General features: G+C 39.2%; 1 protein-coding gene across 1 annotated transcript; it reads left to right on the plus strand.

The window, feature by feature from the left end:
- The first annotated feature begins 460 nt into the window (after positions 1–460).
- Positions 461–13607, plus strand: dusp7 (dual specificity phosphatase 7). The gene is made up of 3 exons (XM_036560604.1): positions 461–1327; positions 3091–3519; positions 10975–13607. Exons 1-3 carry the CDS (start codon positions 916–918, stop codon positions 11280–11282), a joined length of 1149 nt encoding a protein of 382 aa, XP_036416497.1. The 5' UTR covers positions 461–915; the 3' UTR covers positions 11283–13607.
- Positions 13608–14273: the final 666 nt, after the last annotated feature.

Raw genomic sequence — 14273 nt, forward strand, 5'->3', positions numbered from 1 at the left:
TATAACATTGTGGCTCAAATGTGTCTCAGTCCACCTCCTGAAGTGGTTTGAGTGATCAGATCTGTATCTTTTTTAAATGCGTCTTACGTGTGTTAACTTGCATTTTTATGTGGCTGGGCCTCCAAATATAATCCTAAAACTTATAACACATGAAGCTTTATCACATGTCTGTAAAGCACTTTGAGCTGCCCCTGGTGCTATAAATAAAAATAGAATTAATATTATTATTGTTGTTAATATTATTCATTATAGGTCATAAACATGACATCTCAATGGTTGAATTATACAGGGATTCAGATCCCCTTTAGGTTGAGCTTAATGAGACTTCTCATCTTTTTAGCAGTATTGGCCCTTTAAACCACCCATCGCCTGACCCCTCCCCCTCCCATGGCCCCTCCCGTTGCTCCTCCTTCTTCTCCCCCTCTCGTGCCCTAAACTCCGCGCACAAACCTCTCTTCTTTTTATTACAGCCTGTCAAAAGCGCGAGCTGAAGATGACAAGCAGGACGGCACCGCCATAATGCTCGCGCTGGGACCATAACAAACCCCCCCTCTCTCAACGCCCCCCGCCACCTCTAAACAACACAGCACTACACTACACTACGCGCGTGCCACGGGCGCCCTTTTTTTTTTTTAGGGGGGGGCCCAGCGGATTCTCAGATTTTCAGATGGACGGCGTTGCCCCATTCCAGCGGAGCGCACGAGCGGAGCCGTGACCGCGCGCGAGCTCATCAGCCTGAAGGAGGAGAAGCGGAGAAGCGGATGGCTGCGCCAGTGTGATTTTTTTGTTGCTGTTTTTTATTTTTATTCCTTTTTTCGCCAGCTCTTCTTTTTCTCCCCTTTCGCTTCTTTCTTTACCCCCCCTCCCTCGCCGTTTCGCCGCGCGCGCACAGCCCCTCGTCCTCCTTTTTCCCCCATGAAAAACAACCTTTGGAGCGCGCCTCCTCCTCCTCCTCCTCCTGCGATGATCATGGCGAGCAAAAGCGCGGAGTGGCTGCAGGAGGAGCTCGAGGCCGGCGCGCGCTCCCTGCTCCTGCTCGACTGCCGGGCGCACGAGCTCTACGAGTCGTCGCACATCGAGTCGGCCATCAACCTGGCCATCCCGGGCCTGATGCTGCGCCGCCTGAAGAAGGGCAACCTGCCCATCCGCTCCATCATCCCCAACAACGAGGACAAGGAGCGCTTCGCCAAGCGCTGCAGGACGGACACCGTGCTGCTCTACGACGAGGCCACCGCAGACTGGCCCGAGAGCGGCGCGGGGGGATCCGTGCTCGGCTTGCTCATGCAGAAGCTGCGGGACGACGGCTGCAAGGCGTATTACCTGGAAGGTAAATCTCGGGGGGGCTTTTATTTTTCACTAAACCTGCGTCTAGAACCACGTACCACCTCACTAAATAGTACACCACTTGTAGTAGTGCATTCAACAATGTAGTTTGGTAGTATGGTATTTTTTTTGGTTTTGGGACGCAGCCTAAAGGCGAAACTTTGTGGGCTCCGTCTCAATATCGGTCCCTTGCTCCCTAAGTAGTGCGCCCGAAAGACCCGTATGACGCTCACATGGCTCTTTTAGTTTGGGAACGGTGGTAGGGAGCAAGGGACAATTTGAGACGTAGCCCTTTTATTTATTTATTTATTTTATTTTTATTTGAAAGGGAAAAAGTTTCAAGTACTTTCAAACGAGCGTGCAAGTGCTTGCACTCGTTTAAGCTGATGAGGCAGCTTTTTGTTAAAAGTTAGCTGATCGAATTCAGTCCCTTTTAAGGGGGTTAATGTCGTTTTCTTGTGTTGGTTCAACTTCTGTTCTCCTTTGACGTTGATCAGTCGCCTCACTTTGGAGCTTTAGTAGCTTATTTTGGACCAAAAAGAGAAGAATGTATCCCTACTTTACTTTCTCCCCCTCGGATTTTCCCGTTCCACCTTAAATGGTGCAGTAACTGCAGCACCATTTAAGGTGGACCGGGCAATTCGAACTAAGAAGGCGAAGTTGTACATTTTCTCCACGTCAAATCGTTAATCATAGACTGCGAATTGATTTAGAAGAATTGGGATAACAGTATTAATCGTTTTAGTCATTAAAACTGCAAATGCTAAAGTATAGCATAGTTTACAGTCGAAAATTACGGCTGAGAAGCCCGAACCCACAGCTCACTCCTCACAAACTTGTGAATTAATATCTTTTTAAAGCGAAAATGTCCAAAATCTTCCGCACAGCGTCTGCTTCTGGAGTTTTAAACGTGCTAGCCGTCGCACAGAGATGTTTTCAATTAGTTTCCTGAAATGGCTCCGCCATGTTGTCTTCGTTCAAGAGGGAGCTCGCATTTCATGAATGAAAAGGGAAGAGAAAGTAAAAACAGCCTGCTAGCAGCTTCGTTGTTTGCTTGTTTGTTTTTGATACATTTTTGATTCCTCAACGAAACAAACGTACACAATATATACATTAAAACAGGCTGTGAACGGTTATGGATGTGTTCAAAGCGGATATGTGGCCACCATTCACAAAACAGTCCACTGAGAGGTCATGAGCAGCATTAAAGGGCCCATATCAGGGTGTATATACACATTGTGTATGTGTTTTAAACAAACTTATACAAGCTTATATGACCGTTGTTCAAGTTTGAGAAGTCAGCAGTCCATATATTTAAAAATAGAGCCCATTTTCAGTTGTTTTTGTGATGTCATGGACATGTATTTGCATGTAGTGGCATGAGGAATGGACCAATAGGAATGCTACTCAAAAATGACTTAAAATGAAATCTACACATATGAATTTTGCATTAAGAATTAAGAATGTTACGGTGATGAGCCAGACAGAAAAGAGGCCATTCACAGAAATTAGTCCTAAAAGCATTTTGAGGGATAAAAGTGGTCATGCAAAAACAATTATGAATTATATGAATTAAAATGAATGATGGCCCTTTTTGGTACATAAAACCACACAGATGTTATAAGCACGCCTAGAGAAATTAAAATAGCTAAAATGCAGTAATATATTAATATATACACCCTTTAAGCATTCACTGTGTTATTAAGCCTATATTAAGCGTACTCTATGTGCAAATAAGCATATGTCATTGTTTATTTCTGTTTCTAGGAGGATTTAACAAGTTTCAGACGGAGTATCCGGAGCACTGCGAGACCAACCTGGACTGTTCCTGCCCAAGCAGCTCCCCGCCCGCTTCTGTTTTGGGCCTGGGAGGACTACGGATCAGTTCGGACTGTTCTGACGGAGAATCGGACAGGGAGCCAAGCAGCGCCACCGAGTCAGAAGGCAGCCCCTTACCCAACAACCAGCCACCTTTCCCCGTCCAAATCCTCCCATACCTTTACTTGGGCTGTGCCAAAGACTCCACCAACCTGGACGTTTTGGGCAAGTACAACATCAAGTACATCCTTAACGTGACTCCCAACCTGCCCAACATGTTCGAGCACGACGGGGAATTCAAGTACAAACAGATTCCCATCTCGGATCACTGGAGCCAAAACCTGTCACAGTTTTTCCCCGAGGCCATTTCTTTCATAGGTAAGTGGACGCGGTTTTGCTCTCTACAGCAAATTGTTGTGGTTCTGTTCTATTCTGATCTGTTCATTCATTCATTCATTCATTCCTTCATTTGAAAACATCAGCAGCCCAGCAGTGTGAACCTTTCATGATGAGTGGACTAAAAGAAATGGTTCCAAATAATGTAAATATAATCTCCTTATGTCATACACTTGTTCATATACATAAATATACAATTGTGTGCAAAAGTGTGTGCACCCCTGGTCAAACCGAATTGATTCTTTAAGCAAAAATAAGTGAACACGTCCTTTATAGAGAACGCATTTTAATTCACAGCTACATTTTATTTGCTGAGTTTAACATATTTGAGGGTGATGATAAAACATAAAATGTGTCCTGTGCAACAGGAACAGCACATTTTATATTTTATATTTTTTCCAATATGTTAAAATCAGCATATATAAAAGCTGTTTATCTGGGCAGTAAGCATTTATTTGCTTAAAAAAATTATGTGTGTGTAAAAACGTATATAAAAAAAGCAACAGTTAGTAAAAGTGGTGATCAAATCTTATCATGATAACTTTTAAAGGATTTACTGTAAATATATAATTAGAGTATATTATCATGTCAACTTCCTCCATCTGGTTTTGTGTTTAACGTTTAATACTTCAGTCAACACTGTATAAGTTCACATGTCATTTAATAAGACAGTAAATAGCAGTTATTAATATGTGATTTCACACTGTTAAACAGTCTTCTAAGTGACATGTACAGTAAAGTTTTAGGCATGTGATAATAAAATTTATTTAAAAAGCTGTTTATCTGGGCAAAAAACAAATATTTGGATAAACACAAATAATATGAATACAAGAAGGAATGGTATAATTGTTTGCAGACCTTCTCTTCTTCTCTTCTAGATAGGCCAGTATTAACTGTAGTTATCATCTAATATATATATATATATTATCTATCTATCTATCTATATATATATATATATATATATATATATATATATATATATATATATATATATATATATACACATATTATTGTTACTTGCCATAAACAGTGTTCTTTCATGGAAACTCAGCCTCTCAAGCTCATTCTGAAAGCGACTGCACTCGTTGAACTGTGAAACACTGGCGTCCGTCTTTCAGCTTAACGAGCAGCAGCACACAGGAAGTGGAGTTATTGATTAACGCGTAGTCGTCATCAGCGCGGATCACTGGGCTGCTGCTCAGGCAGCTTCTCTCAGGATCAGCTCGACTTTACTCGTCCAGAGCGGACGGTGTCTGACTGATTTACATACAGGAGCAAGAGCAGGTTGTAGAGGTGTGGTGTCATTAATGTGAATGAGACAGTGTGAGCATGAATGAATGACTCCGCTGAGACAAAAAACTCAGCTTTAAATCACGTTTACGCATAAATTACATTGACCTCGAAATACTGAACCAGGTCAGTCAGCTTAGTCTCATTTTATATCTTCATTATAACTCATAAACCTTTTCTCCAGTGACACCACACACTAAAAAAGAGCATTTCGTTTAAGGTGGACAGGTTCAGTAATGTATTTCTGTTGTCTACATTTGAGAATTGAAGGGCAATTCCACCATTTTTTTTTATTTCTGCATAATTCTAACTCTGAAGTGTAAGACTGATTCAGAGTGGTTTGGTGTGAAATGGTTCATTGTAGAAACTCACAGTGGTGGTGATAGGAACCAGGGGTTGCCATATATTCTATGATTTTAACACAAATATTCTATTTAGTACCCAAAACCACCAAATAAAGCATAAGATGCGCTGAAACTTTGGCTCATGCCACATTTTATGTTTTATTCACTGCAAATAAACAGCAAATGTGCAATAAAATGTGTTCTTTGTAGAGGATGTGCTAATTTAGCTTCAATTGAACACAGTGGAATTTCACCTGGGACACCCAAACCTTTGCATACAACTGTAATCGTTTCAGAGGTGGATGTTTGGTTCATGTCATCACCACTGTGAGCAATTCTGACATGAACAGAACAGAACGTTTCACACCAAACCACCCTGAATGAAATTTTCAACCACTTAATTATGCAGAAATTCTGAAAAGCAGGTGAAATCGTCCTTTAAAGCAGCTCTAGCAGTGAGGGCATTGACATTGCTGTGTTAGAGCGAAGAGTTTTCAGGAAATGCCACCCCTGCTGTCTGTGGCTGTAGAGTGGCCAGCTTCAAAGTCATTTCCGCAGCACTTCCTGTCCGTGGCCTCGTTTTTGTTTATTGTTTAATTCAGTAAAAAAATGCACAATGATTTATATTTACCACTCACAGGAGCCTAAACACATCCAGCGTCGGTCAGCATAAGATCCACGAGGCTGAAAGTGGCTACTTTTTTTAATTTTAATGGTCCACCTTAAATAGTGTAGCTGTAACAGCTTCCCCATTTAAGGTGGAGCAGAAGAATTCAAATAAAAGTGAATATCAGCTACATTCTTCTCTTTTTGGTCTGAAATAAAAGGAAAAGTGAGAGCAGTAATTCAGCATTAAAGCAGAACTGGAGCTGAACCAACACAACAGAACAAAGTTAAACCCAAAAACAGAATTAGGGACTGAACACTAATGACTGAAATGGAGTTGGACTTTTTCACCAATATACATGAGTGGAAGTCAAAGTATTAGCATTAGCATTTTATACTTCACGCCTCTAATAAACTTAAAACCATGACATTAACATTGTCATAGTGTTGTACTGCTGTTTTAGTGATGGATATGATAGACGTACAGTAGTAAGTGGTTAAGTTAATAATATTACATCATTATTATTATTATATTTTGAAATGCCAAATCAGTAACTGTATTAATGCTAACCTATTTGCTGTTTTAATGCTAACCTTAGGTTATTAATGCTAACTTAAGTTTATTAATGCTAATGCTAACTTAAGTTTATTAATGCTAATTTGTCAATATTTTTAGTGCTAACATTCACTTAATTAATGCTAGCTTATGTACTTTATTAATGCTAATTTGTCAATATTTTTAGTGCTAACTTATTCACTTTATTAATGCTAACTCTAGTTTGTTAATGCAGTTTAGCAGCATTTTTAGTGCTAACTTATTCACTTATTAGCATTTTTTAGTGCTTATTAACTTCAGAACTTACTAACTTCATTAATACTGACTTTTTAAATGCTAACTTAAGTTCATTTATGCTAATTTAAGTTTATTAATGCTAACTTGTTCTTTTTTTAATGATGACCTGTTCATTTTTTTAATGCTTAACTTTATCAATGCTGACTTATTAACTTTATTAAGGCTAATTTATCTTTTTAAACACTAACTTTACTGTTGCTAGCTTATCTTTATTAATGCTAACTTATTAATTTAATGACTTACTGACTTATTAACTTTATTGATGCTGATTTATCTTTTAAATTCTAACTTAACTTTATCAATGTTAGTTTAGCTTCATTAATTCTAACTTATTCACTTAAATAAGTGTGTCGTTCGGCCCTGTTTGAGGTTTGTGTGTGTGAGTCGCGTGCGGTGTAGCGAGCAGCATCTGTCTGAGGAGTTCTGAGCCGAGTTTTAGCTGCTGTGGTGAAACGCAGTGGACAGAGAGGTCAGATCAGGAGGAGGAACCGCTGGTCTCCATTGAGAGTGGCTGTTTCTGCTCCAGCACAGAGACGAGAGAAGATTTCTGATGCGTTAGTCTGGATCCGTCTTGCCATTTGGATTAATTTTTAAACGTTAAACTGGTGGATATTTTTTCAGTTATGATTTATGTTCAAAAGTTTGGAATCACTTTCTAATTAATACAGAAACAGAGTTTTGAGGAGTCATGCATATCATCATTACAGGAACAGGACACTAATACTGAGTGATAACCAGAGTGATAAACAGCTGTGGGAGATTTTAAAACGACTGAGAACATCAAGAATGAAATTCTAAAAGAATCAATATCCAGAATTCATCATGTTTGAAAAGTGGTGATCAAATCTCAAGATAACTTACAGTAAACAGATGATTATGGTATAATATCACTTAAATACTTTTTCCATTCGGTATTGTTTATAACATATAATATTTTAGTCAATTTATCATTGAATAAAATAGCAGCGGTTATTAATAAACAGTCTACTGAATGACACATGCAGTGAAGTTTTAGGCACCGGATAATAAAATCAGATTTATGAGTCTGTTTATCAGGTCAAAGAGAGTTTGTTTGCTCAGAAAAACTCGTATTAGAATAAATACGAATAATATTAATACAGTAATTCATTTTTTTTATCTGGGACAGTGTGTTTGTTTATATATTTCCTGCATTGTCTTTGAGGAAGTCCAGTATTTCTATATAACATCCAATGCCTGCTTTGTCTAATCAATACTTCATTAAATCAAATGATCAAATTAAGGATTGAATGATTATTGAGCATAAAGAGAATAATGCTAACTTATTAACTTTGTTATTGCTAACTTTATTAAGTATAACATCTTTAATAATGCTAACTTAACTTTATTAGTGCTATTTTATTATTTTTACTAGTGCTATATTAACTTTATTAATGCTATCTCACCCGTATTAATGCTATCTCACCCTTATTAATGCGATATTAACTTTATTAATGTTCTTTTTATCTTTATTAATACTCTTATTAAATTTATTAATGCTATCTTTTATCTTTGTTAATGCTATATTATCTTTATTAATGCTAACTTAGTAATTTAATGCTAACTTATTAACTTTATGAACACTGTTTATTATAGCTCTTATCTTTTCTAATGCTATCTTAACCTTATTAATGCTTTTATTAACTTTATTAACGCTGATTTTTTATCTTAATGCTGACTTATTAGCTTTATTAATGCCATCTTGATTTTATTAATGCTATTTTAACTTCATCACTACTATCTTATCATCTTAATGCTGATGTATCTCAGGTCTCAGCTGCTATTGAACATTATTGATTGTTGAGAATTTAGATTTCAGCTGAATGGATCGACTGAATTCTCAGCATTCTGTGATCTTCACACGCGAGTAAACAACAAACAGGAAGTGAGGGGCAGTTTCGCTTGTCACACGCGCAGCCTCCTGCGGTCGTATTGTTGATCAGCGAGCCTGCCACAGTGTCTGGGCAAGGGGAGGAAAACTGGTGCACGCCGCGCCATCATAACATCCTGTGGACACTGTTACCCAGCCGAGCGCAGTTTCACTTTTAAAGACAACATGACACAGTTTAATTGATGTCTGTGCACTTTTACACCGTTCACATGCACAGTGCACCATTCTGGATTATTAATAACCTCAGACTCAGCTGTTTTCAGTAGATGGACTATTAGCAGATTTGATACACCGTGATTTCATTTTTAACCATTTTAAACTGTTCTTTCAAAATGATATAAAGGACCAAATGATGTGTTACCTTTAACTGTCAGGTTCTGGATGTGTAAAGTGCACAAAATAATGGGGGCACTGCCGTTTTTTGGATATCGTACCTACCAGATATGGTGCTACAACATAGTTAAAATGGTTAAGCCACCATTTTTCTCAAAATTTCCCCATAATTCAGTGGTTAAAGCAAAGTAAAACATTTTAAAAGTACTTTTCAGATCAAAACCTTCTTAAAACTATCATAAAAGATCTCAGACATCTGGCAGTGTATTCATAACCATTTCCTGTATCTGTGAGGGAGCTTTTAGAGATGGACGTTCCATTGACTACAGCGATTCTGACTTTAGAGCAGAGCATTTCTCACCATAATGACTGTGTTCACGTCGTAATGGTTTAATCATGCAGAAATTATGAAATATCAGTGGAATTCCCCTTTATATTATTGCTTCGCTTCAAGCTCATTGCACTTTGGTCTTTGGGTGCTAGGATCTTATTTGGCTGCTGGATATTTTTGTACATTGTAATCAGTGAGAATTTGTGTATTTCATGATTTTTATTGGTGAAGTTTAGTGAAATTAATTTTGCTTGTACAGGAAAATGAACATTAAGGCAAAGTCTTGAGGAGCTAAAGGGTAATTCCACCAATTTTTAAAACTTTTTCCCTATGTTTGAGTGTTTGAGATGTAAACAGAGTGATTCAGAGAGGTTTGGTGTGAAATGGTTCAGATTTCTTTACAGTGGTGGTGATAGGAACCAGGGGTCACCATGACTACAAAACAGATATAAACATTTTATTTACTATTACATTTCATGTTAGAACTTTCTGTGAGGGAGCTTTTAGAGGTGGACGTCTGGTTTCTATCACTACTACTGTGAACACTTCTGACTTGGTAAGTTTCTGTAGAACGAACCACTCTGAATGACTCTGTTTACATCTTAACAAATGAATTGTTCTGAAATTTTGAAAAATCGGTGGAGTCGCCCTTTAAAGAGTATAGCCGGGTTGAAAATGTGCTGTTTCCATCCATCATTAGAGAGAAAGCAGAAGAAAAAGGCACTAATGGCTCTGCAGAGTGTTACATTCTGCAAAGCCAGATGCATCCAGGTCATCAATAATGTATAATCACCCCATCTCCTCCCACCACCACCACTACCACTCACGAGCCCACACGAGGTCAGTCGGAGCTGCAGAGGCATTTCTGAATGTTCACCATCTCTGAGTCTTCACAGTGAGACCACGCTGAGACATTTTAGTGCTCCATTCAGCGATTCAGACGCCTGTGCAGACACAGCCGCAGCGCCGCAGCTTCACCCTCGAGTGTGCTGAAGTGCTTCTCTTTTTGAGGGGCTTTGTTTAAACTTGAATGAACGGGAGGAAGATTTGTAATGAGGTTCTTGTGAATAAGAGGCTACACAGAGCCCTACTGTACTCATCTAGGAACCAGTTTCTCTGTATTCTTGTTATCATAAAGGGGAATTCCACTGAATTTTCCATATTTCTGCTTAATTAAATGGTTAAGCTTTGAACAAAGTCGTTCAGAGCGTTTTGGTGTGAAACGCTCTGTTCTAGAGATACTTACCAAGTCAGAGGTGTTCACAGGAGTAGTGATAGAAACCAGATGTCCACCTCTAAAAGCTCCTTCACAGAAAGTTATTACATGAAATAATCTGATAACTGCAGAAAATCAGATTGTGTCAGTAACTGGTTCAGTGTGTTTTCATGCTTCTGGGTAGTCAGATAATGAAAGAAATCAGAGTAAGGGTTTACATGCACTGCAAAGCCTCATTACTGAGCTCAAATCCAGCCTCTTTATCAGATTTATAGGCCTTAATCTGATCTTAGAAATCAGTGTACTGTTTACACGATCACTTAATAATCAGATAACTGCAGAAGTCTGGATTATTGTTGTGCACGTAAACGCACTCAGTATTCGAACATGGTTTCTTGTCTAACAACGTGAAGGCTTTTGTTTTAAGATGCATTAAAGGTGACTTTTTTTGTCATGATACATTGTTGTCACTTTACACACCATTACACATCAGTTCTACATTGTGATCACCTTTATCAGAGAAATAAAAGTGTTTTCTGTTCTTCCTCTCCTCAGATGAAGCTCGTTCCAAAAAGTGCGGTATACTGGTGCACTGCCTGGCCGGCATCAGCCGCTCGGTCACGGTGACGGTGGCCTACCTGATGCAGAAGCTCAACCTGTCGCTGAACGATGCCTATGACTTCGTCAAGCGCAAGAAGTCCAACATCTCACCCAACTTCAACTTCATGGGGCAGCTTTTGGACTTTGAGAGGACGCTGGGACTCAACAGCCCCTGCGACAACCGCTCGCCCAACGACCAGCTCTTCTTCACCACGCCGACCAATCACAACGTGTTCCAACTGGATACGCTGGAGTCCACATGAGGGTGGGCTGGGCGGGCTTCGGCGGTGGGGAGCACCCACCCCTTCGTCTTTTTTGCGACGTTCGCCTCCCGACATGCGGGGAAGCGCCGACAAGCCGGTGAGGCGAGGAGAGGGACGCAGGGCGGTGAAGACCCCCTGGGATAGCTGACCGCACGGAGGCTGACCTGAGGAGAGCCCTGCTGCCATACTGGTGGTTTTTGATGCAGCTTCTTCTTGCCTTTCTGGAAAAGACTGTTGTTTATGTTTTTCTTTTTTTGTCTCGGAACCACGTACAAAGACACCCCCCCCCCCAGCGTTTTTATCCAAACCTCCTGTCTTGACGGGTGCCAATCTGGAGGGGCAAAGGAGGTGGTCTCGCTCTACGTGAATGTAGGGTTTGCACAGTCTGTTCGTGTATGTACATCAGGTTGTATATTTGTAAGCACTCACAAACCAAGTGGTTCTAGATTGTATCCGACCAACAGAGAAACGAACATTGTTCTTAATAGGAACATTATTTTTCTTCTTTTCGTTTGTAATGACCTAATGCGGTTTGCACAGTGGTGAAGCCTTTCACTTCTTGGCACTTAAAAAAAAGAAACAACAAACAAAACTGGTACTCCAACACAACAAATAAAGAGACATTCAGAGGTCGTCCGGCCTGTTCGAGGCTGCAGCTGCGCGGGGCGTCTCGGGCTGGACCGGCTGGAGCGCTCTTACTCGAAACTGGGTTTTTTTGTAATCCTCGAGTCCCCGCTTCCTTAACGAAAGTGTTTTTTCTTGGGTCGACTCACCCTCAGGCCTTGGTGATAAGTACAGAATGAGTATGAGCATATTCTATTACATTTTAAATAAGTATAACTTCACCGTATGTATTTGAGCATGGAGTCCTGGTTCTTAACCTGGCGGGTTTTATGGGAAACCGAATGTTTAGAACTGTTTTTTTAACTCGTATCGCTGCCCTCAGGTCACCTGGGGGGGCGTACAGTGCGCAGGGGGAGCTTCTGGCAACAGAAGCGTTCGATTTGGAATTGAACGGACACGCGCTCGAGTTCGCAGGGTTGCTTTAAGCTGGCCTTATATAACCTTTTTAATCCTTTTCCTATTCTGACTGTTCAGTACTATTTGTATCTCACTTTAGAAATCGTTGTATGAAATTTAAGATAAAGGACGTCCGTTCGTTCGTTCGTTTTTAAACAAAATCGATATGTAGTAATAATGGACAACTAATGGTCTTTAACGGGTCAGTCGAGGTTGTATTTGTTACTCTCTGCAATATATATATATATATATACATACATATATATATGAACACCCTTTGCAGTATTTTCTAGGAAAACTATACAAAAACAAAAAAATGAAAAAAAAAGGCCTTGGGTTTTTAATTCCTCTACTTTTTCTACTCGTATTCCACGGAAATACAGCTTGCTTTGGAACTGAGGTAGCTTTTCACCTGGGGTGTCCATTTATATGCTACATGATAACTTTCTGTTCCAGCAGACCATCCGGTTCTGGTTCTGGTTCTGGTTCTGTTCTGTTAACCCCACACGTGCTATTCCTGTGGCCTTTCAATGTATTTCAATACTTATATATATACATATATATAATATTTGAGAAGATATGCAACAGTCTCCTCCAGAATATTATCACAGAGGATGACCATTTTCTCGTGCTTGAAAATTGACTTCGTCTGTTAGATGTCTGGTCACAAGGAAGAAAAAAGAAGAGAGAAATAAAAGCACCCTAGGATTGAAATGTATTTCAGTGCGGAGCTTTTCGTTTTTCGTTTGTTTTTATAAATTTAAATGTAAATCCTTGATTTCAAGCTGCTTCTCGTGGAGGAATGTTTGTGTTCTCTGTAACGACGGGGGAAATGTTTCTTTCTCTGTCTGTTTATCGCCAGAACACAGGAAGAGTGCTTTCTGTGGAAAAAAAACTTTTCTTGTAGCTACACCTTGGTAAGAGGCAGCGTTTAAAGAAAGTGAGAGAGAGAGCGAGCATGCAAGGGAGTGAGAGAGAGAGAGAGAGAGAGAGAGAGAATGAATAACAAAAATGTATATCTTACCTCACTGAGGAATTTTTCAGGGATTTTTTGACAATGCATCTGCATCGTGTTACAGCTTCGAATACATGACGAATAGCTGTTTTATATGTGCTGTATACATTTTTTTAAAAGATGCAATCTATATATGTGTATAAAACTGGGCTTGGTAACAGGGCAGTTCAATTTTCTGATTTATGAAGGATATAAAATTGTCCGTATGTATTGTATAGTCTATGGAAAGAACACACAACAAGACATGTTTATACTGCAAATAAATATTGAATTATTTTTTTGGTTAACTAGTTTGGTTTGCTTGTGGTTTCTTTTAATCCTTTATAACGTGAGCTGAAAGCATTACGCTAAGAAGTTTGGCTTTTTTGAATGATACGATCTGGGCTGTCAGAGTTACTGAGGTACTTTATTAACAACACATATTTTAACATCATTAGAGTCTGTAGCAGTGCAGACTGAAGCCCAGCTGCAGCGCTGTATGTTGCTCTGACAGAATCTGTGATTGTAGCTCTGTTGTTCAAATACAGCTTTTAAAAAACTTTATGAACAAATATGAGATTTTTTTTAAAAGAGTGCATTCAGCTATGGCTATCAGTGGACAAGATTGTAATCATTTGACAGCCCTGTATACAGTGTGATATGATGAATCGTGCTTAATATGACCAGAAACATGAACTAACATGCTAGAATTTTGTCTTTTAAATGATACGATTTAGGCTGTCAAAGTTAACGAGATACATTAATTAACAGCACAAATTTTAACACCATTAATGTCTTTAGTAGTGCTACAAGCATGGAGGAGCTGAACCACTGACTGCATATATGACATATATTCTCAGTGACTGTAAAAATTATATATATATATATATATATATATATATATATATATATATATGATATAGACACTCATGAACTGTATATATGATGTATATGATATATACACTCAATAACTGTAT

Source organism: Colossoma macropomum, unplaced genomic scaffold (genome assembly GCF_904425465.1).
Source record: "Colossoma macropomum unplaced genomic scaffold, Colossoma_macropomum, whole genome shotgun sequence".
Taxonomy (NCBI): domain Eukaryota; kingdom Metazoa; phylum Chordata; class Actinopteri; order Characiformes; family Serrasalmidae; genus Colossoma; species Colossoma macropomum.

Bases quoted from the DNA above. Each gene is read 5' to 3' on its own strand.
- dusp7 (XM_036560604.1), top strand. From the start codon at position 916: ATGAAAAACAACCTTTGGAGCGCGCCTCCTCCTCCTCCTCCTCCTGCG. The intron at 1,328-3,090 runs GTAAATCTCGGG...TTCTGTTTCTAG, and splicing joins CAAGGCGTATTACCTGGAAG to GAGGATTTAACAAGTTTCAG. The intron at 3,520-10,974 runs GTAAGTGGACGC...TCCTCTCCTCAG, and splicing joins CGAGGCCATTTCTTTCATAG to ATGAAGCTCGTTCCAAAAAG.